The sequence below is a fragment of the Plectropomus leopardus genome, chromosome 9, assembly GCF_008729295.1.
Source record: "Plectropomus leopardus isolate mb chromosome 9, YSFRI_Pleo_2.0, whole genome shotgun sequence".
NCBI lineage: Eukaryota > Metazoa > Chordata > Actinopteri > Perciformes > Serranidae > Plectropomus > Plectropomus leopardus.
Window position 1 is genome coordinate 16,596,782 of NC_056471.1, and position 27,488 is coordinate 16,624,269.

General features: G+C 39.7%; 1 protein-coding gene across 3 annotated transcripts in view; it reads right to left on the reverse strand.

The window, feature by feature from the left end:
- spock1 (SPARC (osteonectin), cwcv and kazal like domains proteoglycan 1) overlaps positions 1-27,488 on the reverse strand; it is a 132,872-nt gene that overhangs the window by 55,255 nt on the left and 50,129 nt on the right. For 2 of the 3 annotated variants that reach the window (XM_042493319.1, XM_042493317.1), the window contains exons 3-4: positions 13,498-13,506; positions 10,202-10,247 (exon numbers count right to left, since the gene is read on the reverse strand). In XM_042493319.1, coding sequence (XP_042349253.1) covers positions 10,202-10,247; positions 13,498-13,506 — 55 coding nt within the window. The remainder of the gene's footprint in view (positions 1-10,201; positions 10,248-13,497; positions 13,507-27,488) is intronic. The other variant, XM_042493318.1, reaches the window with a different exon arrangement.

The window sequence follows — 27,488 nt, forward strand, 5'->3', positions numbered from 1 at the left end:
AATGAGCAGCCAAGATGAAGAAGAGGCAAACTTCACAGTGCTGCAGTATTATTACTGAAAGATCAATGTTGTTATAATTACTCTATATTATGCACTTATGTTGTCAAAAATATCAATTTATTGACAGATATCAATTCTGAATATTTGAAATTGTTTCTTTATTCATTTTCCTTAGTACTGATACGACTACTTTTTTCTCGCTCTTCTTTTCTCCAGCAGCGGGTGGACACACACTGCCGCAGTGCCTCCATAGTCCCGCCTCCTCTCTCTCAGTCACAGTGCTGTCTCGTCATGAACTCGTCCAATACCGTCGCATGGTCATTGATTTCGGCATCACACACCAAAGCACAAAGCCACCTTATGCAGAGGTATAATACGCCACTGTATGGCATCACTTTGATACTCGGTAGATAACAGAAATAGAGGAACGAGAACATCCCTGTGGGGCAGGTGGAAGGCGTGGTGGATGGGTCCATGGAGCCAAGCTGGGAACCCGTTGTTCATCTCTTGTATGAATGCTGAACCAAATCGTGATGTTTTTTCCTAAACCTAACCTAAAGCCGCAACATATTTTCTCAACCCATCCAAATACAAAAAACTTAAATTAAATACTTATATCACACATAAAACTTCCCATCTGACAAGCTCGAAACTTGAATGATGGCGACCACAGAGACTGTCAACTCTATAGATCTGAATGACCGTAATATGCGGAAAGGTCCCAAACTGAGTTGCTGTGACATGGTCGAATTGTACTTTCTGATGGAAGAAGAATGTGTGAGTGGAGCTAGAAGGGACAGCATGTTGGTGAGTGTTTCTACGAGAGATTTCCCGCAGGGCAAAAGAAGCTGATGAAAGAAACGAGAGAAGTGAAGAGAAGAGACTACAATTACACCAGGGAAATGTGTTAATAATAACCAAACCTCTTAAAATATTTATCAGTTATGTATGAAAATGACAACAAACAACTAATTCTCACAGGCTTTTCAGTGTGTGTGTGTGTGCGTGTGTGTCAGCGTGAGTGTGTGTGTGTGTGTTTACGTCACTGTGTTATGTTGATTCACAGTCGCCCATTGTTCATCATTATGTAATTTCCATCTGATGAACTCAATACGTCAGAAACAATAGAAAACTCTGGGGAAACAATGACGTGTGACGTGTAGGGGTGGTGAGAGATAGATGACCTGAAAATACGAAGAAGAAAAACTGATGAGAGAATTTAGAAAGAGTGAGGGTGATGTTGAAAGAATCGGCAGCGGGGAGAGAGAGAACTCTGAACGACTGCAGTGAGGGAGACACACATAAAGCAGGGTTGCAGGGCGAGCTGCATTGTTGCATGAATATATTTTGTGGGAAGCAGCACTTTATAGAAAATTCTGTCAGTTTAGTAAATTGCCTGCCAGCGAAAACTGACAGTAAAGCTCACCTCCACATGATGCTAAGTTTGTGACTTCTTCAGAATTCCAAAAAATTTGCATGTGAGGTTTTCTGTGCTCGATATGTGCTCAGAGTGATGCACCCAACCTGTTATATAAACAGTGGAGATATGGAGACAACAAAGAAAACTGAGTTGTTGCCATAAATGTTAACAAAACAAAATGTATTCACATATGTTGGCGTGAAAGCTTTTCTGCCCACACTGTACTATTTTAAAGCATTAAGAGACATCCTGCTGTGTTGGTATTTAAAATGCATTTACAGTATCACCTTCATCATACGCAGCTTTTTCTGCAGTATATGTGGCAGTGGAGCTTCTTTTAGAAAATCCATTTTAAGAACAACACAGGCTTCATAATCCCATTGTAATTATCAAACCTACTATCAAGTGCTAATTACAAAACTTCTATTTGATTAAAATACACATATACAACACACAAAGTTCATTATTCCACCCATGGAGGGATTACTTAATGGTCCTTAAGTGACACAAGCAAATCAACATGTAGTGGCCAGGAAGAGAAAAAATAACAACAAAGAGACACAAAAAAGACCACAGAGATGCAAAGGAACTGCAAATAGACGCAAGAACACTACAAAAATGGGCAAAATACGACAAACAGACTACAAAACAACCAAAATAGACATAATTACCTTAATAAGACACAAGAGTACATCAAAGAGACACAATATGACTTCAAAGAGACACAAACAACAACAAAAAGAAAACGATCACAAGGAGACACACACTCAATACACAAAGCAACCAAAAAAGACATAAAATTACCTCAAAGAGACACAAAGTGATACCAAACGAGGAAACACAAACCAATCAAAAAACACACAAAACTACCTTAGAGATTTAAAACAATCACAAAGAGATACCAGGTGACCACAGAGAGATACAAAACCACAAAACAACAAAGAGATGCAAAAACACCACAAAGTCTATGTGTTTTGCTCCTTTGCAGAAAAGGTGGTGGACTTCTGCAAATCTGTGCTCAAAAGCCACTTATGATTCACCAAAATCAGCTTCTACTCCGCAGAAACCCAGTGGAAAATAAGGCTCTAATGTTACACATTGTTTAGTCTCAGAAAAAGCAATTCGTACCAGCAAACACAGAGGCTGGGAAAATCATACGAGCTACAAACAAAAGACAGAAAACAGTCATTTGAAATCAGGCCTGCTGTCACCAAACAGATACGGGAAAACAGAGTCACACAGAAACCAACACTGCATTCAAAACTGAATCAACAGCACAATCCTGACATGCTGATATTATCAGTATACTGATGAGCTGGAGCATATGTTCATTTCAGCAAGGCTAAGCAGCCAACTGGCCCTACAGACTGTAGCTTGTTCTTAAGTTTTCTAAAATTCTGTAGGATTTGTGGGATTTAAATACATGTTTACCACAGCTCCACAATAAGCTACAAATCAACTGCTGGACCTCATTAAGCCACAAGACGTCTGGAAAACAGATTTACCACTGGTGGGTTTGATCGCTTGCTGTTCAGTATCACCAACAAGTAATTTGTGATGCCACTGATTTCATTCATTAGATGCTACAGAGGGAAGCATTAATCGCCAAGTGATTCATCAGGGGACTGGATTCTCCCCCATCAACCTTCCCGCTGCTGATTAGTCTCCAAGGGCGACCAGCGACTCATTAGTCAAACTGAGATCAGCAGGTGGTGACTGATGGCGCCATCATTTCTGCTGTATTGACCCCAAGTAAGAGCTGTGGTCACACCTGTCGTTTCAATATGATTTTTGTAGTCTGACAACAGATCTCAGATTTATTAACAAGTCGTTAAAATAAGCTGTTTGGTACTTGTGTCTAATACAACAAACAGGAGCACTCCATAAATTAGCACCCTGGACAGTTGCAAGGTTAGACATGTGGTTAAAATTTTAAAAATGTTAAAAGGTTAAGTTTGGTATGTTTGGTAATGTAAAGGCAACAAAACTAGATCTGTGTTTGAATTACAACAATTATGTTTGTCACATAAATAAGTTACATTTGGAAGTTGACTTATGTTATATGGGTGATGCAAGTTTACTTACAGGTGTATGATCATAAAGTAAAATAAGTCAACGTTGACTTTTGGTTTTACATGGGACATTTACAGCAGTCTCCTGGATCAAAGTCCTGTGTTTGTTTGAGCTATCCATCCACCGCAGTCTCCTTCCTATGCAGATTTTGTTGTATACTACATCACCTGACTAACTTTTTCCTCCCAATATAATTACTACAGCCACTAGAGTTTTCCTCCTTACAATAAACATAAATATGGGTCATAATAAGCTGCTTGTACAAACTACGGCAGGGGCTGGCAACTTTGTGCACGTGTGTCACCATGGACACAACATAGCTTAACCAATGGCAAACTACTAGTGAGTATGCTAAAGAGTTTTTGAAATGTTTAAGTTTAGGGTTTCCCCAAGATTCATTTATTTGTAGCAGCCCACCGTGACACACGTACTCTGGGCACAGACAGAACTGCAGAACATCAGGTACAGTGAAACTGAGACTTAATCATTACACTCTAAATGTTTTTGTTCACTTTCTCTGTAGCAGCTGCTCCTCTCAAACCATCCGACTGATCTGATCGGCACTGAAGGGATCGATTTATCATATGCCCACTCTGTGACCCAAACTCCTCAAATCGCTGCCAAGCAAAAACAAACAGCACTCTGGACAAAAAAAACTTGCAATTGCTTGCAAACATCCGAATTTAGAGAGGGGATACAGAATGGCACAAAGGGGCGGATTTACACACACATACACACACACACACACACACACACACACACACACACACACACACACACACACACACACACACACACACACACACACACACACACACACACACACACACACACCAAATTTGGCAGTCGCAGGATACTTTGATTTGACTGTAACTGCCTCAGACAACAACAGTTGAGGACATAGCCAAAGTTTTTATGGAGCATTTTGAGAAGTGAGAGATTGACATTATACCGATATGGCACATGGATTAACAAAGAAACAAAAAATTAAATATGGCATTTCATATCAAAAAGGTTGCCGACCCCTGACCAGTGGGATTGTTTTTCATAGGGAAGGACAGTGTCTGGGTTTTATGACATTACAACACAGCTTTGTTTAGAAAAGAGATTCAGGTGTCTCCCAAATCACCTATTTTAAAATACAGATGATTTGACGATATTTAAAAGTCTGTAATGCTGACACTTGCTGAAGTCAAAAGGTAAAAGCAAACACTTATGAGTGTGATGCCTATAGCACCAGCTGAAAATGGGACCCGCTTGAAGCAATTTAGACACATGAAAACAGCAAATGTTCCCAAAGCACGCCAGATTGTCTGATTGATTCCCATTATTTATTAACTAGTCTAATTGTTTTGCTGTCCATTACTCCCAGGTGTGCTGTTTGTGTGGGAGTAACTGCACTGTGCATAGCGGTGTTAGCAGCTCTGCAGCAGGGGAGCCCTCATATCGCAGCTGAAGTGTAATGCTGCAGCAGAACAAAGCAAAAAAAAAAAAAAAAAGATTGAGAAAAATACATTTTTATGCGATCCCATAAAAAGTGTAATTGGCACAAAGCTGCTCTATGCTTCAACTACATCAAATGTCTCTCTGGAGAAGTGCACAGATGTCACATTCTCAAGAGGACAAAGTCACCTCGCAATGTCCTGTCAAAATGTTGCAGTGACTCATGCTTTGAGTGTGCTGCGTGGTGCGGGCAGTGTGAGAGACGTTTCAGAGGAAAAGGTATTTCAGGAAGATTTTGAAACCTTTTTCTAAACGCTGAAAGAAGTGTATGAGATGGTTTTTATTGTTAGTTTCTAAAGACTGGGCTTTATTGTCTCCTGCCACAGTTACAGGAAAACTACGGTCAATTACATCATTTATTTTATTTTTGTAGCTCTGGCCATCAGTTCTATTGTACTCTCTAAAGTAATTACTGAAATCTCTTGCTAAAAAAAAAGTCCTTTTGGGCCAACAAAAGGAGTAGTCAGTCATGCACGCAGGTTGAAAACAAACCGCCAAAGCTATAGTTTAGGTTTGGGCACAAAAGTAACTCACTATGTGATGGTTAGGGGATTTTAGTCGCCATGCTTACAGTTATAACACAATCCTTGTGGTCTGCTTTAAAAAAAAAATCAACGTCAGTAGGAAACAGGAAACAAACTGTGGTCTCCTGAGTTTAAGTCTGACTCTGTGTCCTAACTGGATGCGAGTGTCGTGCTGCATCGCGATGCATCGCATGCTCTCTGTCCACACTGCATCCATTAAAATGGAGCTCTCCCACAACATGTAAACAAACCACTTACCTATCAGCTGTGCTCTCAGACACATAACCACTGGAAAGACGTGTGAGTGCTTACTTTCTTATTGTTCATATTCACATCAATAATATCCCTGGTAAATAACACATGCTCTTTAGAGGTTTGTATTGAAACGACTGATGCTGTTGTTTGTGTTGAAAGGACTGTCTCTAAAACCAATTTTGGAAACAGAAAATGAAGGTGACCTGCTAGAGTTGCAACAGTTGTTTTGTCTTGTGGTTTTATTATGTTACAGTTGCACTCACGTTTGGTTTGGCTTTTGACGACCTGTATGATGGTCCAACTGTTTGCTGTTTCACACTAAGCTCCATTTTTAACAATTACCTGATTTCAAAAATTAAGGCACTGCTATAATTTACCAGAACTGAATATTGGATGCTCTGAAAGTCTCCGTAACCCCTCCTCCCACACCTGTCCAACGGCAAAATTTAGGCGACTGTGTTTTTTCATCTTTGTAACTTTCCAACAATCCAACATTAACGCACACTTCACACAGGAATCAGCCTGCTGTGTGGAGGTGAGAAAGTATGAATTTCTGTCTCAAGCTCTTTTTTTTTCATTCTTTGCAGAACTATTTCTGTTACTTCTCACGCTTTCATGACGGCAACACTGAATTTTGTTTTCATCTCGCCTTCAATCGTGGCCATTTGGAAGAGCTATAAACAATTTTTCCTGTTCACTTCTATCATAACCTGACCTTTACTTTGGTGAGTAAATGTCACCTTTACCAGAGTTAAAAAAACACAACAAAACCAAAAACATTTCCTAAGTTGTAACAATCTGAAGTTTTCCTTTAAAAGACAAGATGTCACTACAGAGGAACAAAAAACTTGCAAGTGAATGGTGACCTCTTTTTGAGTGTGTGTCCAGTGAGTGTCATTTCCCAGTGGTAGGTTTCTGACACACTCTCCCTTTCAAAATTCCATACTTTTCCAAACTCAAAATTTTGAGACTTCTCTGTAAGTTTTTCAGATCATTTTGGACATCTGAGAACAAACAGCCAGCCCCGCTGTGGTCGTTCAGTCCACACTCCTATGTAGACAGATGGACGACGCTCCACTAGCCAGCGCCGCCCATAGTCATATTATTTTACATTAACAAAATGAATATTATTATGAATAAGAAACAAAATTAAGTAGTTTTATTAAAATTAAATCTTCACAGCATCTGTGCAGCCTTATTCATTCACTGTGAAACGATAACGTATGAATTTGTTACACAGGAGAGACAGTCTGTTTACATTTTAGATAACTACATGACTGTATAAATATTTAGCTATTTGTGATACAATCTTTCTATGCAAAGAAAATTTCAAAATAATGACCAGGTTTGAGTTCATTTATAAGGCACTAGAGGCAGGGAAGCTGCGTAGAAGCAGCTCTGCATTTGAGTGTGCGTTCAGTCACACGCCATAACTTCTTGCTTTGCTTTTGGTATCATCCAGCTCGCTTTGGCCTGCGCCTTCTCACACAATAGTGAATATCTTGGCTACGCTGACTCCAAACACCATGAAAAATACTGTGCTTGTATGAACACTTTATTTTTTAAAAAATTCTGAATTTTAGATTTCTGAAAATAGAATAAGGGCGATACTCTGGAAACATTTTTTCATACTTGTTTTCCATATTTCATCCAGATCTGTAAAGTACTAACACCAAATTCCATACTTTTCCATATTGTGTAAGAACCCTGATCTGATTATTATCTGTACCTTTCAAAAAGTTTTCTCTGGCCTAACTGAATGGAATATCTGTAAAGTAAGGCGTATACTTCAAAGATATAGTCAAGCTGCATACAACAAAAAATGTATCCTCATTAAGAAACAAAAAAGTTGTGTGTCATCCATACAGCAGCTCTAGAGTTACAGCTTTTTCTGTTAGTCCATAACTGTTTGAGCATCTAAATCAGGCCTCTGTGCTACAAATGGATTTTGGAAAAGAGGATTTCTCCTCAACATCTGACGTATTTAGTCCCTGGTTAAAAGAATGAAGCTCTGTTTACTTTTTGTCTTTAGTTCTCTCTCAGAAATTTGATGAACTGAGGCGAGGCTGTTCTCATTAGGCTGAGTATCCACGAGGAGCTGGCCCAGATAAACCTGCTCAGCAAGTCTTTCCCTGAAGAGTTACAGTTACTGTGCTACATATGCAAAACCAAGCCAGCACGGAACAGAACAAACTCGGTAGTAGAAAGATTTAAAGTCTGTTGTGCTGTTCAGAGAGTCGCAGTCCAATCAACCCCCCAAACTGTGTGTACATGTGTGTGAGTGTGTGAGACAATGTGGGTGTGAGCGAGGGTAAGCGAGTGTGTGCAATAATTGAGTTTAGTCGAGAGTTACTTGGGGTCTAAGAGCATTACACACTTGAGTGTGATTGATAAAGTGGACTTGGCGTTGTCGCCATAGTAAGTCCATAAGCAGCACATAAATGAAAAGTAGCCGCTTTTGGCCTCACGACAAACACACACACACACACACACACACACGCGCACACAGAGACCTATGTTTTAAGAGGTGACTTGATTTTTGGCAACAGCTTACTGAACAGCACAATGACTTCATGTGCAGTGCTCATAATTTACGTGCTGTAAACTGTATGATCAGAAGACTGCAGAGTGAAAGATGACTGATGTAAAGTAAAGAAAATAAATGTACCACACATGCAAGCTTCAGTATATTAACACTGGTGCAGTCTAATAGGTGCAAAGTTATTGGGTTTTTTTTGGCTGAACTTTACGTTTCTGCGTATTTTCTGAATTAACTTTCTGTTTTAAAACTCTGTACAATTGTTTATTTCAATTTAATACAATTATTTAATGAGATACAGTTTTCAGTGTGATTTTGTTTGTTTTAGAATATATTTTATACTACGTACATTCGATTTACTACCTCTAAAGCAGATGGAAAAACTTCTGCTAATACTATTATCAAGCAGATGGAAAATTTTAACTGAACCCTGAGGCATTTTGTCGGATAGTCTAGTTGGTTTGGGGTAGTGTGAAAACTCAGTTCACGAATTCTGGATCAAACAACAAAACACCGATCCACCTAAAATGTTTGGTCTCTGTTAGCTCCTGAGTGCACTAGAGTTCACTAGAGATCCAACCGAAATACGGGAAGTGAACCAAAAAAGATCATCACCGGTCTCTCTCTCGTCAGGGCCTTGTCTCATTCGAAGAATGAAAAGCTCGCTGTCTTGTCAGCAGCTCATAATGTTCTCCTTCTTCTGAAATATTTGATTGAAAGAAACAGCAAAGCCTGCTTAAATTTGGTTTTGCTTTGTTATTTCTGAGATCAAGAAGCGTCTGTAAATTTCACATGGGTATTCTGTCCAGTGGACGAGCAGCTGTTTCAATCACTTGGCAGTTGTTTATAATGTTTGATGTACTTGAAAAAGTGGGAAAAAAGTGAAAAAATGAAAAATGCAACAATAACCAATCAAGTGTGAAAGCGCCCTAAAATCCAGCCTTGTTTTCTGTTAAACATTATGTTTGAATCTTGCCTCAGTTGTTTGTTTGGGTTTTTTTTTTACAACTTTACTTATATTTAAAAAAAATAACCGTTTGACATGTGAATACATGTATATACATTTACACATTTACCCACCCACATCCTCCCATCTGGGTTTATACAAATAACCGAAAAAAAGGAAGAAAAAAGGCAATAGATTGCTCTAAATGGGCTGTGACTGCTTTAGCACTACTGTCGACTATGTAGGGTATTATTCTTTAAACTTGTCTTTTTAAAAAGGACAATAGAGGCAGTTTCCTTCTGCTTTGGAACATATTGTCACAAAAAAGGGAATCAAACTACCAAATAAAAACTTTTAGAGCCACATATTGGAAATCTCATTACAATGTATGATATTTGAAGGTAATGATGATGAATAGCCTTTATCTGATTTAGAAGTCTTCAAGGTCATTTCATGTTGTTTGAAACTGAATGGAAGTGAATGACCTGCCATGTTAAGCAAAACGAATTTAAAATACCTTTAGTGATGGCTTTAAAGGCAATTAACTTGAAAGGAACAGAAAATGTACGATCCTTTAAGGTCTTTGTCCTCTGGTAATGACAGTCACATTAGCTTCTATATGTGAAGTGTTTTTTCTTTCCTCTAGTAAAGAAAAGATCCTCTTGACTTAATTGAGGATAAGTGCCTTACAGGAAGCAACTAATTGTAGATTTGTTCTGACTCACCATACCTGCAGGTTGTCATCAACATCTGCCAGTACCTTACTTAGTCTGATTTACTCATTTAGATCAGGATACACCGTGTCTAATCACAGAAAACAACACTTCATAACCGACCAAACATTCATTGCGAGTATCGAGGCTGGATATCCTCACTCAGCCTCACACACACACAGTGCATTAATATAAACATTAGGACCACGCACGAACAGCAGGACTCACCTTGGTCCAGAGACTTGGCAGGAGCCCAGCTTTTGAAGTAGTCATCCTGAGCAGAAACACAACACAAGAAACTGGGTTAAGAAAAAATAACTCAAAGCCAAGTATATCATTGAATTATTTTGCAGACCAAAAAGAGAACAGCCCACATACTACACCAAAAATCCTGTCCTCATTCTTCTCTCCTTTTGTTCTTTCTTTTCATACTTGTGTTTTGTTAAAATAAATGATTGCAGCGGAGGAGAAATAGAAAGAGAGCTAAAAGCGTTCTTGTTCGGACATTTAAAAAAAAAGAGAAACCTGCAGTAGACACGCTGGAGAGTAAAGAACGTTACACGCTCCAGTAAATAATGGGTTTAACTAGGACACACACATTTAATGTCAAGGTCAAAATGGACTTTTGCTCAGAAAAAAAACAGTTCACAAAGAAGTGTTGTTGTTGTTAATAGGAAAAAAATGGCAGGAGGAGAGGTAATGTTACATTTTAGCTGCTGGGATGTTCCCAAAATCATGTTTGAAGGAGCACAAGTAGTCTATAGTCATGGAGGAAGCCTCTTCAACTGCAAATGCTAAAACAGCAAATAATTGCCTTGTCTCAGCTGAGAAGAGGTTTTGAATTTGTGAAGCCGAATACACTTTGATTCAATGGCTCTATTCAGAGTGGATTCCCTGCCCAGCTAGAGACATCTATTAGTGCGTAGAGCAATTAAAAATCCCATTATGAAAAGAACCACGGCTTGCACATTAGAGTTACATGCAAATCACACATATGAGTATAAGACAATAGTGATGAATAGCATGTTAATCAGCTTATAGGTTTGATACAGACTGTATTGTCAAAAATATTGATTTATCTATACATATCAGCTCTGAATATTTGGTGTTTCAATACTCATTTTCTGCTGTATCAACGCACCAGTACCACCTATGCTTTCTTACTCTCTCCCTCGCTGTTAATGTTTACTCCAGTCACTCTGCTGTGCTCTGATACTAACCAGAGCGCATTATTTTTCAAGGTATTATATTGATTTTTGAAATTCCAGTTTTGTGACAGAACCAATACAAAACCCAGGGTGGTACAGGTGGTATGTTTTCAACTTGCAGAGACGGAGCAGCCACTGGTGAGAATCGCAGTTGTGCATTTTATTAGACCTCACTGTTATATGACAGATTGATGCTCCGTCCCACCACCACCCTTTTACGCCTCCATAAAAATGCATTCAATCAATTGTGCTTGATCGAATTTCATAATCTTTGTTAAATAGATAAATAAATAACACCATGTGCACACGCACACACACACCCACACACACACACACACACAAACACACAGACAGTGGTGCTGCCTGCATGTAAAATAGTGCCCAGAGAGGCATATGTGTGTCAGCAGGGAGCGAGCCTGTGTCAGTGACACTATGAGAAGGAGGCAAAGAAAACCTGCTGGGCAGGATCTCTGCCTCCGTTATTATTGAATTAAAGAGTTGCCAGAGAGAGAAAGAGAGAAAGAGAGAGAGATAGAGAGACAGAGAGACTAAATTTATCAGTCTTAGGAAACGGTCCACATAAAACGGACAGTTGACCCACTCATCCAGCCCTTCTTCTATAATTGACAACTGTCCGCATTTAAGTCAATACAAAAGTTTGAAATGAGGAGATGAAACCTAATTAGCTTTTCCCTGAGGTCCTTACTTCACTCATGTCCTCACTTCCTTTTTTCTCTTATTTTAATGCCCCCCCCCCCCTCTCTATTGTCAAATTATCCTTTATGGCTGTGAAAGTGCAAAGTAAGATGTTACTGTGGCAAAAAGTCATTTCTGCAAAAGTTCTCACTGAGCGCTGCTCCATTTAGACAAATGTGAGACCATTACATTTTTATTTTATGCTTATACAGCGACAATGACTTCCCATGCTTTAAAAACTCCATTCTCTCTTGATTGCTTTATGTTCACTCCACTGTCAGCTGCAGAAAAAAATAAGATAACAGTTTGAAGCTGCAGAAAAAAAACACATCCATTAAAGTTATAGGATGCAGGAATTGCTGGCTACTGTTTGTTAACAGAATCACCAGCAAAGGTTAAAGCCAACCACAGATTCACTTTCACTGTGTAATAAGCTTTGTCCTCTTGCCAACTTGCTTTGCTATATTGGTGGTTTTTCGGTGCTGAGTCCACGATTTCTTAGCTTCCTGCGTGCTGCTTAGAGTCTGGCACGTGGTTGCCAAATTTTTATTAAGTCCCATCCTCATGCAAACTGTGTCCAGGAACATCCTGAACACATCAAAATAAAATTAAAATAAGAAAGTACAAGCAGAGAGCAGAGTCTCTGCAGATAAATACTGTGCTGCACACATCTAATGGGTCATAAGTGATGGGATTACTTTTGTTTGAGGCTTTACTTTTTTTTTTTAAGGAAAATTCTGCATAGCATACTTTTAAGGTAGGTAGTATATTAAGCCGTAACAGTTAATTAAATATTCAAGCCTATGTTCTGATCAGGGGATGTTTTTTATCCTTATCCTTATTTATGCTTCAAGGTAATGAATGCATATTTAGACTTATCAGGTAAGTAATCAAAAAGGCAAAAACATTAAATTGATGCTCCTAAAAAAAACACAATTACAGTGGAAATACTGAACTCAAGGCTTCAAAACAGCAGTCCACAAACCAGTGTGTGCGTTAGCCACATTCATTATTTATAAAGTATGTGGTTTTAACATTATGTCTTCATCAGGTAATATTCAACATGTGACCAAAAACTTCTGTAAAAAAGACTGATTCAACCCAGTTTTAAATCCCAGGTCCTTATTGTACTTAAATCATATTTTGGGAGCATCAAAACAAAGACTGCAGCAGCCATTTTCTCTTGTCTTAACACTTTACAGTGATTTTTTTTCTGACAGCAAATAAAAAATTGAAGACATAAAAAAACAAACAAACAAATTAGTCTTATGTGGTCACTATCCTTCAAGATAGGAGAATGGAGTTCATTATGCCCATGATTTTGAAATGAGATGATCAACAAACAATGAGGTTGTAATGTGCTAGTGTCTGCATACTTTTGGCCCTGTTTGCTTAAAAGTATGAAACCTACAAAACCACTACAGGAACATTTTAATATGCTGAACTGTACCACGCTATGGCTGACCAGCCGTCCAACCTGCTGTGCATTTAAATCAGCAACACCTCTCCAGCTCTGCAACAATGCCTTCAAGCAAGTGCCAGACAAACAGTACAACGGGAGGTACTGCAGTATGTTTCAGAATACTATTATCAAATCACAAACACAATGGATTTACTTACCTCCGCTTCCTTTAAATGATTGCAGAGGAGAGAGGCAGAGGAATAGAAGGGAGAGAGGAGAGAAAGAAAGAAAGGTCAGTGATAATGGCACCGTATGCTGTGTCTATCAGATCTATTACAACCCCGTCTTACTCGTTCTGAATACTGAGCTCAACTCCAGAGATTCATTTAATAGGAATCTGATTCCGAAGGTGGTAGAATACTAAAGGACTCACATATACACACAGTCATGCTGGCAGCCTTATGAGATAGTCTTATTTGATGTGGCATGTAATTTGAAACACATCGAGGGCAAATTGCGCAGGCTTCGAGTTGAGGTACGGCATAAAGGGGAAAAAGAGAGAAAGGTGAGGAAGAGTGAGGGAGAGGCAGGAGAGCTGTGCATAGGCAGAGGCGAGCCTTTTTATTGTGCTAAGATGTGATGGAGAGGAGAGGAGAGGGTTAAACATTTTTTTATGGAGGTCTTCCTTGTGTGAAAGAAGGTGTAGGATTGATGGTGATGTGTGTTGTGCCCTTACAAAGCTGAAACACAGAATATTTTAAAACTGAGATTTAATAGGAATCAAACTTTTTGGCAGGAGCTTACATTTTTTTTTACCAAATATCTCGATCATGACATTGTGAAATGTATAAATATTGGAGCTTTCATGGAATATTTACATTGAGACTTTTGATAAATAATCATCCGTAATGTGGATATAATGACTACGTGGATAGAACGGCTGGAACAGTAAGTTAAGAAAATTACATCAATTTACAGTAAAGCAGCCTTTAAACCTGGAAAAGACAACACTCTCATTTCTCAATTTCAATTTAATATCGACTTGTTGCCCGGTCCCGCTTTTTACAGAATGTTTTACTTTGAATGAATGGTTTCTGTGAAAACAGCATGTAAAGTAATACGAAAGAGAGACAGTCAGACAAGAGACACATAGGTAGAAAGTTAGCTTGAGCGATAGCCACTGCTCACTTAGGTTATGCTTCAACTACATCTACTCACTAAAACTGAATTAAAGTATTATTGATCTTTGAAGAATATGAATTTTCATGAACATCTTAGTAATTCATGTCTTTACTCCACGCCACTAAATGAGGCAGAATCTATGTCAATCATAATGGATGAATAACTCACCTGGAGTTAAGTCTCACAGTATTATTAACCTTTGACTCTACTTTAATTCATGCATTTTGGTTTGATTTAATACAGTGGTTCTCAAAGTGGGGAGCGCACCCCCCCGGGGCGGACAGACGGAGGGAGAAACAGGGTCGTGGACCTGTCACTGGTTAGTGAAAGCTCCCTCCGTGGCGAAAATGCAATGGGCTGGACTGACACAAAGAAACCAAAAAAGCGTACACATGTTGGTCTACTGATCCATCACTTAAAACAGGGCGTTATCATTTAACCCCCTGAGCCCAGCGTAGTCGACTAAAATGTGTTCCACTTATGTAAAGTGTCCTAACTCTGCGACCTTAAGTCGGATCGTCTTACTTTCTTCGGCAGTGTGAAGCTCCCGGCTGTGTCTTGCAGAGGGATGTCCGATGCATCGTAGCTCTTTTAGAAACCTCTCGATTCAGCCCTGGAAATTGGGTATTTTTACAGGACGTTGTTCAATAAATCCGTGATGATAGATCCGATATTGGGTGTCTTCCGTCCATATTTCATCCATATTTCGGTGATAAAAGTATAATAGCGTCGATGCCAAACGCCATATTGGTTTCCCATAGTTCCTTTGGAGAGAGGTCAGAGGTATGTTTTGGGCTTGTCCACCAATCGGAAGACTGTCCGACTCTTTGTATCCGCCTACAATGCTACACGTCATCTGAAGCATACTGCACTGTGATTGGTCCAGGGGCGACACTCTCCGGTGGGGCGCGATGTCACAGACGGAGGGAGAAACAGGGTCGTGGACGTGTCACTGGTTAATGAAAGCTCCCACTGTGGCAAAAATGCAAAGGGCTGGACTGACACAAACAAACCAAAAAAGCTTACACAGGTTCGTTCATTGATCCGTCAATTAAAACGGAGCGTTATCATTGAAACGGGAGTTGCACCTACGACTCTGACATGAAGGCACGTATCGCTCTGCAGTTACTGTCCTCAGCGGGTGCCGGTGCTGCCGTGAGCCCCTCCTCCGTCCCAAAGCACTCACATGCGAGTCCCACCGTAGGCTCGCGCCCTGCACGCGCCACAGTCCCAGCTGCAGTCAGAGGAGACCCACGCCACTCCGCGTCCACACTGAGAATGAATCGCGCGTGCGCAAAGCTTAAATTTGAATTCACAGACGCGCTAAAATAAATCACTGCGCTTAAATCCTTACCCTCACTGAGACGACTACACCTAACCAGCTTCGGGGGGCCGATTGCAAAAGTTTGAGAACCCCTGATTTAATACATAAAATCACATATTTAAATGTATGGAATTGTACATGTATGTATTGTTGGTTTGTATATACTGTAAATAATAGTAGACAGGTAGACAAGAGAAACAGAGGTTAAAGGTAGCTGATAATTTTTATAAACATTTTTCTTTCACATATTTGATTAAACTGTCTACATCCTGACAGAGGTATATGAGACAGATAATGTGTGAAGAAAATCGTGTTCTTCAGCCCCCTCATGGTATTTCAGTGTAGGCCTACTGTTTAGCTGTAAAATTATAAAGTTTGTGATTCTACCACTATTTTAAAAACAGTCCAAATGAAGCTCCGTCCACCAGCTGGAGCAAACATTCTAATTTTTCAGCTAAAATGTACCCTAAAATATATTTCTGAAAACATCAGAGGAGGAAAGTGTATTTGATCAGTGCTGCCTGGTTGACCGCAGTTCACGAGAAGTGATTGATGTGATTTACAGCTGCATTACCAACTCTGATTGGTTGTTGTTGATCAGCCAGAGTAGGGTCTAGCAGATTTCATTAATAGCTCTACAAGGAGGAGAACAGTTTTTTTTAGTAACATTTTCAGCTAAAGTGGCAAAAAAGGTAATTTTATAAGCTACCAACTATAGATTTAATCCTGAACTACTGACTAAGCAAATGTTAAAAATAAACCTTATGTCCTATTTTTCAGTTGTTGAGGTTTTTTTTTATATTTCATATGGACAAGAAGGGTGAGAGAACACATCTTGTTTGCAAATACTATCGTGTAAAACAGCCTATCTGAGGTCCTCTTTAGTATCATGTTCCAGCTAATGACTCTGTCTGTGCAACTATATCTGAACCAGCTCCTGTAGAATAAATACACTTGTTGTCTTGATGATTTCTGTTCCATCTGGACTATTTATGTCTTTTTTTTTTTTTTTTTGCTGAGTTCATTTTGACCTGCAGCTACAAACATGTTGTGTAAAGAAAAAGTGTTTCATCTGTTATCATCAGATAACAGCATTTACTGTGTCCTGCAGAGGACTGCAGCTGAGGTGCTGCCGCCTGAGATGTACTTTGCACTGTGTTTTACTCACTGGTGTTACTTCAGGTTCACAGCGGTTACTCCTAGCCCTCTTATTATTCAATATAAGTGTCAGGGATGACCTTTCCTTGCCCAAGACCCCCATTAATATTTTAGTGCTCTCATCTCAAAAGCATTAACTGGCTGTTTAGCTGGCTGCGACACTGCCCCAATGTCATTCAAACCCTTTAAAGTGATTAGAAGGAGATAAAACTGTCGTTATTATCATATCGTCTTTGTTGGAGGTGGTGCTGGAATTTCCAGCAATGAGTTTCACACAGTGAAAAGAGTCTTTCAACCGTGTCTATTTAAAGTTCCCAACACTCTGCAGGAGCTCATTGGCAAGCAAAAATTTGAACCATTTAATTAAGTTTTTTAACGGTTTAATTAAAATCTGTTTAAAATGTAGCACAACAGCTGTCAGTGAAAATGGGATTCCTTTATTATAAAACTGTACATGATGCACTTTATTTAGCAGTGCCACAATTTTAATTATGGTTAATTGAGTGCATGTCTGTGTTCCAACACCTTCATGTTGCAGTGGGTAAATTCTATTAGATGTTGCTGTTTAGTAGCAAGGCAATCGAGTTAAACTAGGCTGCAGTGTGCAGACAGTCTCCCCAGAGGAAGAGAAGGGTCAGACATGTCAATGAGGAAATGTAGAAGGAAAAGAGCAAAAAACAACTCGGTGAACACTAAAATGAGCATACATATGGTACACTTTGGAATATGGTTACTTGACTGTTTTGTGCTCATAGTTTACCTCAGTCAAAGTCGGACTTTTTGTCACAATTCCTGCTGCTTCTATATCACTCTGTTGTCTGCTCTGTTCTCCCCTGCCACTATACTAACTCAGCCCAGATCCAGCCACTCCCCCAAGCTCTGCAGTCACCTGACCCCTTTGTGGTTTTAATGTCGACCAGACTTTTCTGAGAATGTTTTCCTCTTGTTTTATTGAATCAGTGCTCACTTTTTCCTTTGTTTGTTGGTTTGGGTCACTGTCCCCTAAAAACAGGAACCGACTGCAGGGAATTGTTAAGGTGTGCAGTACGGTTGCTGAAGTGCCACTAAACAATCTTCTTCACCTTTATAAGGTGAGGTCTTTAAGGAAGGCCCAGTCAATCCTGGCCGACAAGAGCCATCCACTTTACAGTGAGTTTTCACTGCTTCCATCTGGCTGCAGATTTAGTAAGCCAAAACGCAGTAACTAATAGAGTGAAGAATTCATTTGTTCCTTCCATCATCAGTTTTTTTAAGTGATTAAATGTGATTTTAAATGTATTGTTTTATTGTATGTATTGTATGCACTTCTGCTGGCTGCACAAGAATTTGCCGCTTGGGGGACAAAAAAGATTTCTTGAACTTGATTTCATTTTATATCAAGACTAGGGATATCACAAAATTACACGTGCAAAAAAATTAGGAATAGAGATTAAGTTGATTTCAGCTCTTTAGTGTTTGTATTTGTCTACCTTTCGAAAACAAAAGAAAATTCACACACTTAAAATTCACTTCTGCAATGCCCTTTGATTATTTTATCAAGACATTTCTCATGATATACTGATACAAACACACATACATGGAATGTATGTATGTATGTTTTTGTCTGTATCCATAAGCTTTTAGCAAATGTGCACAAACATGGATAAAATGAACGCTCAGTAGGGACAAAAGGCTCCATCCGAGCCCTTAAGGTTACTAAATTTTTAGAATATGATGACAGAGTAAACACCAAACCTGCGTCAACAGAGACTACGAAGAAGTAAGATAATTTTATTATTGTGTAGACAAGGAAATTGGTACCTTTGGTCCTCCATGTTCAATGCGAACAATTCGATCAAATCTATGATAAGACTCAAAACAAGGAAACTAGCGTGAATTGCAGCAAGAGGTCAGTTTGTCAAAAGTGGGTTTTTAAAGCCATCTGAACAAACATTCGGAGATTTCATTTTACTTTTGAGGACATTTTCGAAAAATGATTCACTTCTGTGATGACCTCTTCACAGTCATTCTGTCTCCTGAGTCTCCAGCAGGTCTGCTCTTTTTTATTCCCTCTCTAGTTTAAAGTGATGGGCCGAAGATCTCATCTGATAGCAGATCCCAGAGGAAGTCCGTGACAGTAAAAGGTAGAGAAGGAACAGAATTGATTCACAGAGGAACCGGAGTGGGATTGGCTTCAGCCCGATTAGCCTCTCTCAGCAAAAGTAACCTTCACTGAGTGTGTGTGTGTGTGTGTGTGTTTGCACATATATATATTTGCGAGTTTGCACAAATACTCCCATTAACATTAAAATAGGCAAAGCCATGCCTGGAGTGCTGACTGAAGATGTCATAATCAGGGGATGAGGATGCAAATCTGGCCTCTCGCTGGAAACTAAACAGCCTTAAAAATTTACTGTGTACTTTATGCATTTTATTCATGGGTCTGGAACCTTGCCGAATTTCCTCCCTCATCTTTTTCCCCATAGTCTCTAATTCATTCCCCTCTCCTCCTCCTCCTCCTCCTCCTCCTCTCATTCCTTCCTTTCCACCAAGTCTCTGCTCTCCTCCTTAGGCTGCATCCTACTTATAGACAAACGCACGTCTGGGATCTGATCAGCATCATGTGAAGCTGATATATGAGCTTTGTGAACAGATAGCAGAACAGAGCAGGGAGTGGATTTTAAAGACACACTGCATTATATTACTGTTAGTCCCCAACAGAAGTGAGGAACGCTGAGTAGGAGCACTAGATGCTGTTTTGCATCAGTGACAATACTGAAGTGGAAGCATGCTCCCGTTTGGAAAAGTACACAAACAGAAAGAGAAATATGAGCCTGTTCTCACTACAAACTTTGTCCTAATTAGCTGGAAAAGAAACATCTGATTTGTGAAACACAACACTGTGCATGGCGTGAAGTGAACCAAGCCAGTCGTGTTCACAAAATTAATCAACAAACTTATAACAACCTTCACTAAAATTATTTGACCTAACCTAAGAAAATCTCTGAGCGTAGAACTGTCATATTTAAAAACATAATTTGTTTTTATTCTCTTGATTTATTCAACATGGTTTCAGCATTTTATTTCGACAGCTGGAATTTTTCTTTGTGACTGAGGGCATTACATGCCATTAACATTATGGCCTGCACTCATACCCACAGCAATGTGAGGTCATGTGGGTTGGCTTTAACTAACTAAATAATGTAAATATAAAGTAATCCATTAAAGCTGCCATCCCTGCTGACAGTCACACTGAACTCATGCACACCAACTGTAAATGTGAACAAACAACCGTTTGTTTATTTTTTTCCATACAGAGTGTGAGAGTTTAATTGAAGTTTGGTGGGACATTAAGGGTTACAGTACCATCCGCATAATAAAGTTTAAAAAAAAAAAAAATTTAGGCCTCAGAGGTAATGCGTGCTAACTACACCAACGATGGATCAGATATGTGAAACATTTCTTGCTGACAATAGATATCAAACAAAAGCATGACACCGTATTGTATTGTTCACTGTTAGCTGTAAATTTAGCACCTCTATGCAGAGGGGTAACATTATCTTGGGGCCTAACAGGGTTATGCCTCTCTTCGCAACAGTATGATACCTCGAAAGTCATCGTCAGTTGAGATTGCGTCTGGACGGAACTTGTGTCAGCATGGTACGCCGCTGGGCTGCGAGGTTGAAATGCTGCCTGTAATGACATAACATATGAAGCACGAAGCCCGGACTTTTATGTGGAAGTGTGATAAGTTTTTTTTTTCCTATATCTAACCATATGCCCTTTTCCCTAAACCCAACCATGCCCTTGTTGCCTAATCTTAACCATCAGTGCCAGCATGTGCTTTTATTAACGTTCTGGTATTGGTTGCCATTTGTCTAAACATATCCATGTGCAGCGTCATCCCACGTGCATTTGATGGCATTAGTGGCATCCTGTAACGCCGTCAACAGATGCAGAAAGATACCTGGAGTGTACTATGTAGACACCGGAGTCCACTGCAAAGCAGCAATATGTGACGACTTAGGATGAGAACGTGTTGGATATACACACCAACCGATATAAACAAAGAAACATACAGACAGTAACATGTACACAGCAGTGTCAGAGCGGCGAGAGGTGAGAGCTGCTACAGCAGAAAGAACAAATCTCCCGCTGAAGGGAGCTCTTCATCATTTAATAGTCCTGCATCTACGACCAGATGGGAGTAATGTGAAGTGTTGGTTTAGGGAGTGATCCGAGTCATTTAGAGGTCCCTTGCTGACCTGAATTGAAACGTGAGGATTTAATTGAGATGAATGAAGGTGAAAAAGATTTAATGGAGAGGATTATTTAAAATTTTCTCTTTTTTCCCCTTTTTTTTTTGGAGCAGCTGATAACAGAAAAGTCAGAGAGGTTTTGGAGAAATCTAATTAAAATATCTTAAAATCTTTAGCCACTTTAATCTTCAGCCATGAAGTAGACAGGGGAATGGGCTGAGCAAGAGAATAGAGGCATACATAAGGCAAAGGCAAGAAAAAGAAAGATTCAGTATTTTAAATGATTACATCACCTGAAAAATGACCTTTTGCATATTAATAATTCACCTTGTGTTACGCTGAATTCATAAAGAAAGTGTAGGACATTCTTTTCTTTAATTGAACTAAACAGGGACTGCAGTTCTCAACAGTAAGACTACAACAAAACATTTCCAAACTCTCGCCCAGTTCGAGTGGCATAATTCAAGTCTCATTTATCCAGTCGTATGCTCAGTACTTCCCAAACATGCATTTTTACCAAAACAGTGTAACTTAAAACACTTCCTCCTACAAATAGCATGCCCTGAGTGTGCATGAGCAGGTTTGAAATTACAGTGTTAAGGCAAATATGCATACGTTTTGGGAAGCACTGAGCATACAACTGGATAAAGGGGGCTCGGATTACACTGCATGAGTTGTGTGAGATCTTGTAAACAGATGTTTGATATTGTTTTTCTGTTGTGAAACAAAAAAAGAATATTTGCCTTTTTTGGATTCTGGGCCACTGTGGAGGCATGCAATAAAGACAGTTTTCTTCACAAATTCAATTTAAAACATGATGTGTCATTATATATACAAATAGTCATTTTGCAAGTGAAATATTCCTTTAAGAGCAAGAGGCAAAATAACAAGGAAACATTGAAAGAGTGTGTGTGTGTGTGTGTGTGTGTGTGTGTGTGTGTGTGTGCGTGTGTGTGAGTGTAAGAAGACAGATAGAGAGAGAGAGGAAGAACAGAGATGGTAGTTAGCTTTCCTGTTGGGAAGCTCCACTGGAGTCTATCCAGTATTCGTGTCTACAACCTCAAGATTGACAGGCAGCATCTCATTCACATGAACAGACAGGTAACACTGAATATTACATGCAGTGCTGAGGAGATGAAGCCACACGCTACCGCTCACATGCATATTGTACACACACACAAAAGTTTGCAGTGTTTGGGGATAGCTACACAAAGTCAAATTAATAGTTTATTGTAGTGTTCTCAAGACTTTCTTGCCTGCTCTCTGTCTCTCTCACTCACACACACACACACGCACACACAATTAGGCTGAAAACAAACTATCATATTATAACACTAAACTCTTTCCAGATTGTAATGTTTTAAAGGTTTGCTGAACCAATGACAACATTTGTATTCACAGCCAATCCAGTTTCTCTAAACTGAGACAAACGACTTCTTTTCTTCCAGCTTACTTCCCCCCCTTCTCCTCTTGGCTTTCTATTTTTATAGCCTCCCTCATTCATCAACTCTCTTCCTCTCTCCTCTACTCCTCTTTTTCACACTGCTGAAAACATCCCCCAACTGATCCACAATCTGAACAATGTGGCTAAAAGCTGATCATCAAAAACATGCTTCCTCTTCATTTCTGTCCTTTCTTTTCACATTAATGAGGGAAAAACCTTCACTGAGAAGCCTGTTATTCAGAATATCTTTGCCATCTTCACACTCTTTAGAGATTTATTCCTCATTTCTAATACCCTCTCCAAACTGGCTTCCTTTCCTTTCTCCCCAATTTCCTCTCAGTTTCAGGATATTGAACTTGGAAATCAATCGATTACAAGAGACGAGGAGTTGGTGGAAAGAGGAGAAGGAAAGAGATGGTTTAACAAAAAGTGTAGTGTGGTAGAGAGAGGGGGAATCAGGAAGAAAACTAAAGTTTGAAGAAACAAAGAAAAAGGATAAGACAAAGGAGGAGACTGATGGAGCTCTGAGAAACAGCAATCTTTGCACATTCCCTGGTGAGAGGAAATACAGAAGAAACAGAGTGAGAGACACATAGAGCACAAGTGACAGAAGGAATTGTTGTAGAGAGAAAGAGAGTAATTGTAGATGAATGACACTTTGGACTTAAGAAAATGACTGGTTGTCAAGGCATCCGCAGTTATATTTCCATTCAAATGTCATGTGATTTTTTTTTAAGCAACCTCTTGAAAAGATGCAAAAAATCAAATGAATGAAGAGAATTTCTATTTGCTGATGAAGAAAAGGCACTCTTAAAAGCAAATGGGGAATTGAAAAGTATTATATGAGCTACAGAATGTGCCTCAGATTATTTCTGTGGACTTATTTGACAACAAAATCATTTTTTGTCTAATAGCGACTGCAACCAACTGAGTGTCGTTTTGTTTTTTCTTTGCAAAACAAGTAGTGTTGCACTTACAGGGCATTTAAGAGAGAAGTTCAAACTCAGAAATTGCTGAGCGCTAACCCATACCTGACAAGTCCTTCGGCTGGCGTATACTGATACTTTACCCGGGGTTTCCCACATATTTATTTATTCATGGCAGCCTGCCACAATTAAAACATCTGCTGCCACAAATAGATTGTATATTCTTGATGCGGGACCATTTATTAGGTGCCCTGTTGAACTATATATGCCTCTTCATTTTGCCTTTTGGCATGCATTGAGCACTCTGGGCACAGATGGAGCAGCAGAACGTCAGGCACATTGAAAGTGAAATCTAACAGTTCATTCTACTGGGTCTAGCAGTTTGCAATCACTTGCAGAAAATGCTGTTCTCATCATCGATATGATCTGATCAGCTCTGAATGGATCGATTAAAGGAAGATATTACAGATGAGGGAGACATACCAGTATTGTTAGCATCAAAGGAGCTGGCAAAAGCATTAGGGTTCGCATCAGGTGAGGTAGAGCTGTTGACACCTTGCTGGGTTGTAACAGTCTTGTGCGTTTAAGTATTTCCAACCCAGCTGTTGTACATGGATTGAAAACACACTTCAATATAATTTACAATGATACAAATTCCATTCCACAAACTACAGATTCTGCAAACAGCAAATGTTTGCAAATTGTTTTTCAAAAATGACATTTTTTCCCCCCGACATGACTCAAACAATATTCGCTTCATTTCTGCCATTTATACTCTAATCACTTCAGCACAAGCTTGAAGGTTGAGTAAGTAAATGGATGAACAACTGACTGACTGACTGCCCGAAAGAGTGACAGAGTCAGTAAGTGAGAAGGAAATAAGGGAAAAAAGAAAATCTCAGCAACACATCCCAGTTAAACAGCGAGAGAACTGAGGAGAACGAGATCAAGGCAGCATGCTGAAGCAAACTGACAAGAAAGAAATAGAAAGTCTGAAACATTTTGTGATTCACACACACCTAGCTAAGTCTCATGTTTGTAACTGTTCCCAAGTCACTTCTGGCTGTCAGATCAGCGTTTCTTCACCATGTAAGCCTTCCAGCAGCTCGCAGGCATGTCGGGGTCAACCAAGATCCAAGGCTGGGGGAAAGTGAGGCTGTTGGACACAGTGCAGTAAATAATAGATAAGACAGCGTGTCACTAGATTAGCTTGACACAGCTACAGGTCTGCTGCCCCTGGCTATTTGATTAGCTGAGGAAACGGGTTGCAAAGAAACCTAATAGGAAGTTCTTTTTCCCGTCTTTTTGTCTACTTGACTGCAGGTCTGTCAGACTACAGTATACTGCGAGTGTGGGTCCTTGATCTGAGGTGAGCTCCACCAGCGAGTGTGCAGCCATAAGCCAGATGATGATGAATAGACTCTGCCGGCTGGCTAACAGTCTCAGCTCTCACACAGTGCTTTCCTGTGGCTGCCATGCTTCCATAACCTCTCCTTGGTGTGAAAAACAAAGCCGTAGCTGTCTCTTTTCTCCTGCTCCTGGAAAAAATACTCAACAGCTTGCTTTGAACATTTCAGTTTCCTTCTCACTCTCTCTCCTCTCGAGCTGACGGATGCAGTGACATTGGCACTGTGGAGCATCATGCATCTTTAGGATAGGGGCGGTCTTATTGACTAATGGCCAATTCATGGTTTTAGTGACCACATATCCATGAGGGTCCACTTTGGTCCATGTTGCATGAATGTCATTGTCTGCGAGGGTATCACTGACTCCTACTCGGACGTCCGTGTGCAGCCAAATTTTTGTGACCGCTTGGAATGAACTCATAACAAACACACCCCAGACCTTGTGGTGTAGTCCTCCTGTCCGCTGCTGGGGGTTGACACAGACTCAGTTGCACTATTAACAGAACCGTGGGATTGGAGCATCCATGTGACTGCAGCTGTTGATGGACATTCAATGTGGAAGATATGTTTGAGACTTAATTTTCCTGACATTAAAAAGGAAGTTTGAACTTAGACAAGTCGTCTAGTCTAAAAGTAAATCAAAATTTAGCAAAATGTTATCTATATGGTTAAACTTTGTCTCAAAAACATATCATATATCAGGCTGTAGGAGCCATTTTAAAATCATTCATCGTAATATACAATAATCGTTGTTTAAATGTAGCTGAATCAACACCAGCCCTTTGTGCTTATTGCACATTACCCTAGAAAACATGACAACAACTCACCAAATAAAAGTTTATTATTATTAACATTGATTATTATTAACAACTGATCTCCATTCAAACACACACACACTCACACACAAACAAGGCTTTTCAGGTTCTCCTGGTCAAACCAAACTAAGCCAAACCTTTTAGTCCTACTTTCTGCTTTAAATGTCCACTGACTGATGTGGACATGTATCAGTCATACAGACACACACACGATTCTATACATTGTGTCATATAGCACGTGTGTGTTTGCACTGGTGTGTGAAAGAGAGAGGGAGAGCTGTTGATAATCAGAGCTGCTGGTTAGTCTCGCATGCCGAGCTAAAGTTTTTCTCTGGGTATCTTAATAATAACCAAAAAGTGTTTCTGGTGCAGAATAGGGAGGGCAGCAATATGTAATGGACTAGTCAATAAATCATGCACATCCCTACATTAGAGTGAAACTTATGAACTGATAATAAGCCTCCTGCTTCTGCTGTTTTCTGCTTGTGTTGTCAACATGACATCTAAATTCCCAAAGCTGAATAATCTATGTGAAAGTGGTACAAAAAGAGAGATCTGAAAAGGAACAAAAGAAAAAGCAGGCGAGCATCTTTGTGTCGCTCTCTGCTTTTTAACTGATGGCTAGATCTTCAATTTGCTGCATTAGAGGGAACCTAGGCCGTTAAAAAAAATGATACACTTGCTGTAATTGAATCCATATATTTGCATTGATGAGCTGCAAGATGGCTCCAGAATGGAGATAAATGAAAACACAAATGAGTGAAGCACAAAAAATGAGGCCAAAAGATGCAAAAGTTCACAACAGACATAAAATATTCACATCGTATGGCAACTGTGTTTTTCTCTCTGTGTGTCCCTCTGCAAGAGAAGCGGTACCCTAAACAAATCTATCCAGTCTCACTGGGAAATTGTATGAAAAGTGGAGAAAATTATGCAAAAACAGTGTGAAAGGTACAGTGATAGCGGGCTTACAGTGAAATGTTTTGGGCAGCTCTTGTTCTGGTACAAGTTCACACACAGAATTTAAATGATTTAAATTCAGCCAGCTAACTTCCTGTATAAAACTATTCTATCTTTTTTTAATACCATCCTATCTGACAGAATCCCTCCGCTCCTGTCGGTATCCCACAGTGATAGTGCGGCCGTGGCGATGGGCCAAGTGTTAAGCCAATCATACACAGGCTCTCTTATCTGTCTGCTCCACCGGGGAAACAAGGGAAGAGCTCAGGAGGACGGAGAGATAAATGTCCTTTCTTTACTCCAAGTGCATTTCTCTGCTCTGTTTAATCCCCCTCCACTCTTCCCTCCACCTCAGTTCCCCTCGGTAAGTTTGTAAGTTTCCTCCGTCCTCAGCATGTTAGAGCCATCCAGAAAGAGTCCTGCGCTCGGCTTCTCTTCACTTCCCTTTTTCCCAAACTCTTCCACCGCTACCTTCATTCTTCTCTGACACTTTCTGTCTTTCTTCTTTTTTTTTGCACGTCTGCTAACAGAGTAAATGCCAGCAGAAAGTTCAAAGGGAGTCTGTGGAAAGGAACTCTCACATTTTACTGTGTGTGTGTGTCAATGTGTATTTGTGCTGATACATACTTGTCTCTACAGCTTTTCCAAAATAAATGCAAGCCAAAGGAATGCAGACAAATCATCCACAGCAGGTCCCACACAAGCTCTCACTCTTAACTTTCCACAAAGTGTTTTCTTGTTCACTGTGTGTGAACA